This window comes from Lactuca sativa, chromosome 4 (assembly GCF_002870075.4).
Source record: "Lactuca sativa cultivar Salinas chromosome 4, Lsat_Salinas_v11, whole genome shotgun sequence".
In the NCBI taxonomy this organism is placed as follows: Eukaryota; Viridiplantae; Streptophyta; class Magnoliopsida; order Asterales; family Asteraceae; genus Lactuca; species Lactuca sativa.
The window spans coordinates 406805352-406811605 of NC_056626.2; the positions used below are offsets into that span (position 1 = coordinate 406805352).

Sequence of the window (6254 nt, forward strand, 5' to 3'; positions counted from 1 at the left end):
GGAAAATTGGTTCATAGTCAAATCCTGGTTCCAAAAGCTTGTTGTAATTTCAATGGATAAATGCAAGCAATAACAACATACTTTTATTGATTTGTTTATTATAGATTTATACTTTAAAATTTCCTCATATGACATTATACTTTAAAAAAATGTACACACATTATAACAATGCCATCGAAATACAAAAAACTTCACTGCTACACCTCGATAGATTTTTTAAAATATAATGTCTTAATAAGAAAAAAGTTTAAAGAAAAATACAATGCTATAGTTGGTTGCTTTTCCAAAGTACATTGCCTTAATAAAAATTGAAAGACTGAAAGTGCAATGTTGTAATAGGAAAAGAATAAGATGCTATAATGTGCAAGTAAGTGAAAGTATCTTGCTATCTACAATAACCACAAATGATAGAATCTTTGACGCATCTACAGCAAAACAATTAAAGCTATACCTACAACATGAATCCAGTTCTTTGAATAAAGCTGACTAAGACACATACATCTCTAAACTACATTACGCATTTGACTCGTTTCCATTTTTTAGCTAAAACAAATGTTTATTTTATTCATTTGACATGTTCAAGATAAAAATTAAAACATAAAAATATAAATAAATAAATGAATCAGTAGTAAATAAAATTTCACAAATATTGTAGGGTGTAGTTAGAAACTACAGTGAGAGGATTTAATATTCATATAAGCAAATTGAATTCCTAAAAAAAATATTACAACCATTTCTTTCCCTTCTTGCGATATAATTTATAACATGCATTTTCTCTTACAATCTGATTAATCAACATCTTTCTTAATATTTCCACCGGCTTTTGATTACCTAAAAGCCAAAACAAAATGTCATTTGGTAAACATGACATGACACAACATGTTGTAGTATGTTTGACATCCACTGTACTGTGATTGATGTCAATAAGACAGTTTTTGGTCCTATTTAAAAAAAAGTGGAACAAGATGGATGGAGGCAGGGGCTCACTCTTGATTTCTATTCTGTGCAAAAGACATAAATACCCTCCTTATCTTTATCACTGAAAATAGCTCTACAAAATTTATATAGTCATATACCGATCAGTCATGTCCGGTGTAACAACCAAAGTAGTCTTAATATACTTTGTTTGTTCTATAACTTCTAAAGCGATCATATAGATAGTAAAAATCATGATTTTGGGAAATTATATTGTAGCAAGAGGAAACGTAAACCATGTTAAGTTCTTAAAAATAATCTTTCTTGCTAATTTAACGAAATATTTATAAAAAAAAAAAAAAAAAAAATCATCTTATTTTTTTGCACGAGGGTCACGGGTAAGCCCATATTTCCTCAACGTATTGATGTAGCTTCTCATGAGGGTGAATTTGTTGCTTCCAAGATGATAGAAATAGTCCCATGTATATATCCCAGTTTTATGCAAGTCATCAAAAAGTAACCTAAAAATAGCCAATAAACAAAATGAATTTACTCATGAAAATCACTAAACAATCATTATATTTATTTATATTATTATTATTATTATTATTATATACCCATAATAAGTAAGTACCTCACACCATAGTTTCCAACCGGTTCTGCAGACATGAGCCCTACATAACGGCGTCCATAAATCACCTGATACGTTCAATGCAAATCTAAATTAACAATATTTGTCCATGAGGAATCAATTATATAAGTAATAAACATCAACAACTATGATATATTGACTCAATGACCTTTCCTTTATGCTTTAAATTTGTTTTTTGTGCTAATATTGTAATGGTTTGTAGATTTTGCATTGAGAAGCATATATATTTTATATTAATAATGATAATTAAATGGGATCACTAGGTTTTCTAAACCCCAAAACCACGAACAAGTGGAGTTTATGTTTATGTGTGTGTATGCATTTTAGGTGCTAGTATCATCAATTTCAATAGCCAAATAGAAAACCTCAATGCTATAAACAATTTCATAATCATTGCAATTGTTCTAGCATTTCTGAATAAATTGGTGCATCGTGAACAACCTAAATCAAAAGTACCTTCTCGCCACCAATTGATCTGATCTTACTATCAACAGCGGGGCTGAACACCCTCAAGAATTCAGCCGGCAAGTTGTAGTGACTACCGTTTGCAAATTCCACCTCAACCTAACAATTTTGAATTGAAAAATATCTCAATAATCAGGGAATTTACGAGAACGAGAATAGGAATTGAAGTTACATTCGTTGGAGCTTTCAAAGTGAATCTGATCAGCCGAGGACAGTCTCTGATACCCGTGCTTATGCTCCTTGTAGCAGACATGCCAAGAGAGTTTTTGGAAAATATCAGATCATTTTGGCATAATCCGGCTTATACCCTGGAATCTAATCTGAGAGACGATAGTAGAGTATTAATTTTACTGAGATTAAATTCATAATCCGGTTCAGACCTGTTGATCTCCCCTAGTTTGAATTATAACCCGAAATCAAATCACGGATGATTTTAAAATTTTCAAACGAAATTAGGTTACATTCTGTACTTACTTGATTTAGATTGGATGCAGAGAGATAAGAGAGACGACATAGAGACACGAAGTGCACCAAAGAGATGTCGAGAACGTGAATCCAACTGATGTATTGTTGGAGAATGAAAGAGTAAAAAGTGAATCGTGCTCTGTTGTTTTGTGGATTTGGTTCTCGCTGTTGCTAAATGTCGGCTGCGTTGAAGCTTTAGCCTTTAATTTAGTTTCTATTTTTTAGCCCAAAATGCTCCACTAGCCCAAATTAGTTGGGGCTTTCCATACTAAAATAAGGGGTGTTTAGGAATTCTTTTCAAATGATTTTTAGGATTTTTGACTTTTTCTAAAAGCTTAAAGTCTTTAAAGAATAAAAGAAAAATGTTTGGCATTTCAAAAAAGTTTTTTTAGATTAGCTTTTTTTATAAGAATAAAATAAGTTGTTTTAAAATTCATGATTTGTGATTTTTTTGTAACTTTCGAGTTTTTAGTTTTTGAAAAATCAAAAGATAAACAAAACACATTTTAAACATTTCTTTTATAAAAAAACCAAAAGGTCAAATAAGAGTTTTATCAAAAGAACTTTTTAATCTGAAAAGTAATCCAAAATACCCCCTTAATATTTTGATCCAACAAAAATAAATTCTCTAGTCAAAATGTAATTCTTGTGTATACTTGCCCCCACTCTCTTGTTAAAATATGTGATTAAAGTATAAAGACAAAGATGAACAAAAACACAATTCGATTAAGCATTTACATAATCTTTACGACCATTACTCTTTAATCATCAAGTATTCAAATGGATTTGAGCTAGTGTGTGGAATGTGGAATGAAAAACCCTTAGTTTGTTTTGTTAACAAAAATAGTATTTTTTATAAGTTGAGAAATATCAATGTAATTTGTATTCAATATCTTTTTTTAAAAAAACATTCGGTTATAAAACACCTAGAACAACAACATAAATTTTCTTCTCAATAAATTACTCATTTAATTTATCATTTTATGGCCAGCCTTCTCAATTTTTTTAGCTCACTTGTATCTTTCACATCTTTTGGGAAATTTAAATCCCATTAAAATAGAGATAAGGGATGAAAGGAATTTTGTATTTTTAGATATTTTTAAGTGAATAATCACACATAACAAATATCATTTTCTTCATTCTAGTCAAAAGTTTTGTAAAAGTTTCATAGACATTTCTATGAATATGCATTGAAAATTAGAAGAAAAAAATAACAAATTGGATTTATGTTGCTACAGATTCATCAATCCCTAATCTACATTGTACATTCAAGATTTAATATCATACTTGCACATCAAAATGGAGTATTCCATTAGCATACACATTAGCACACAAAAGCTGAGGTATAGCTTGAGCCATTTGATTTATTGTTTTCTTTTTTGTTTGTAGAACTATTTGTTGTGGGTTTTGTTAGCATTTTATAAAAGTTTTGTTGTTTGATATATATATATATATATATATATATATATATATATATATATATATATATATATATATATATATATATATATATATATATATATATATATATATATATATATATATATATATATATCATGGTCATCCTTCTCAACTTTTCTAGCTCACTTGTATCTTTCACTTCCATTGGTACATTTAAATCTCGTCAAAATAGAGATAAGAGATGAAAGGTGGAACGCCCATAGATCCGGACTAGTTAATTTAAAGATAATAGGGGTCGAAAACGACTTTTCGACAAAAGATTATTTAGAATAAATAATCTTAACCAAGTTGTAGAATATGCTTTAAGGGTTCCGTACATATAAAGAACGCCGAAATCCGAGTTATAACGAAGAAGTTATGGCCCGTCAATGTTTTACGGCAAAACCGACACAACACCGGGAGACGTAAATAGTGAATTTACGATAGAGGACTTTTTAATCTTAGTGATCTAAACAAAGTTGTAGTATACGTTAAACCGAGAACATACAAAAAAAAAAGAACGCCTAAATCTGACTTTGTATGAGGAAGTTATGATTTTTCTAAGATTTGGCATAACAGTGCACGATCCGAAACTCAAATTTTAGTTAGTGCGGTTTTTGGCCTACGCGACCTAAATGAGAGTTGAAGATCTCATTAATAGGAACTTAACAATAAAAAGACAGACGAAAACGGAGTCCGTATGAAGGAGTTACGAATTTTTCGCGGTCATTTAACAGTCTAATCTCGTCCTACTGTTAAATTTAAGATTTTTCGATAATTAGCCAACTAAGTCTAAATGAAAGTTGTAGATCTTGTTTTTACCTACGCGTGGAAAAAAAGAACGTCGAAAACGGAGCTCGTATGCGAAAGTTACGGTGTTTAGAAGTCGGCAGGGTGCTGCTGCAAAAGGGGTGACGTGGCCGAATATGGGCCAAGGCTTTCTCCCTAAGAAAAGCCATCAGGTGATGACATGTGGCACTGAATCGGTGAGTCCATTAGGATTTCACCCTATAAATAAAAGTGTCGGGTCATGCCATTTCCTCACACCTTCAAACCCTTCTTTCTCTCTCTAGAACCTCTCTCTAAGCCTCCCTAACCCCCCAAAGCCTAGGGTAACTCCCTAGCACGAGGCGGAAGCCTCGGAGCGCCTAACGGCTCCAAAAAGAAGAGCCCCCGGCTCAGAAACGCTGCTCCAAGCGAATCACGGTTTTCTATAAAACCCGTTATAAGTGAGCTACATCTACGCTATTTTTAATATAACTTTTAATATAACTTTTATTTAATTATAGTAACGTTATTAGGAACTTATAATAACTACTTGGGCTATTATTATGGGTTATATAAGTATTGTTTAACGCTTATATAATAGTAATAATAGCTAGGTTATTAATTAGTCGCGGTTAACGTTAGACTAAACCCTAGTGGTATTCATACTAGGTTTTGTCAAGGGAAAATTGTTTTGAGATAACGAAGCACTGTCCGAGTACCGAGTCACCACCTTAACAAGTGAGTGCATAGTTACTTTCATCTTACACATAGATATGAAGTATTTAATATAAATTATGTGCTATGTGTGCATATTATCTATACACTTGCTATCTATGCTGGATGAACGTTTTATACATGTTTTAACTGATTTAAACTGTATACGTATTTTATATCTACAAATATGTTGGGTATAACATGGGTAGATGAATGATGAGAGATAAAAGATTATGTGAGTAAACATTGGCAACTATAAACTTAGTGCCCAATAAATAAACACCGGTAGCTATGAACTTAGTGCCTATTAGACAAATGATGGTAGCTATGGACTTAGTACTTATTAGGTAAACACATGTAGCTATGGAGTTAGTACTTGTTAGGTGTTGGTAGCTATGGACTTAGTACTTGGTAGCTATGGACTTAGTACCTGTTAGATAAATGTTGGTAACTATGGACTTAGTACCTACACTGGTAGCTATAGATTTAGTACCCGATGAATGAACTTTTGCAGCTATGGAATTAGTGCATTGGCAGCTATGGACTTAGTGCCGGTCTTATAACCCTGGAAGCAAGGGACTTCGGAATGAACGAATAGATGACTCTTAGGGTAGACCCTTGAGAGTAAGGAAGATAATGGGGATGGGTAAATGGGGTTGGTTGTTTGTTGTTTAAACATAATAATTATATTATTGTGGGTTGAAAACCCTATATACTCACCAGGTTTCCCAACCTGACCCACTCAAGATTATTTGTATCACAGGTGTCGATACGAAGCTACTTTACACTGAAAGATTTAAAAGAGATGTAGATCACCAGTGTAAATAAATGTAAG

At 31.9% G+C, this 6254-nt stretch overlaps 1 protein-coding gene across 2 annotated transcripts; it reads right to left on the reverse strand.

The window, feature by feature from the left end:
* Positions 1-590: 590 nt before the first annotated feature.
* On the reverse strand, positions 591-2665 carry LOC111883095 (uncharacterized). Of its 2 annotated transcripts, XM_023879468.3 has the most exons (6): positions 2507-2642; positions 2413-2425; positions 2205-2271; positions 2024-2131; positions 1550-1614; positions 591-1436 (listed from the first exon to the last, which is right to left on the reverse strand). In XM_023879468.3, the coding sequence occupies exons 1-6, from the start codon at positions 2544-2546 to the stop codon at positions 1289-1291; spliced, it is 441 nt and encodes a 146-aa protein (XP_023735236.1). In that variant the 5' UTR covers positions 2547-2642; the 3' UTR covers positions 591-1288. The 2 variants fall into 2 exon arrangements, with proteins under 2 accessions (XP_023735236.1, XP_023735237.1); XM_023879469.3 differs by lacking the exon at positions 2413-2425 and having other exon boundaries at positions 2205-2352; positions 2507-2665.
* Between the last annotated feature and the right edge of the window lie 3589 nt (positions 2666-6254).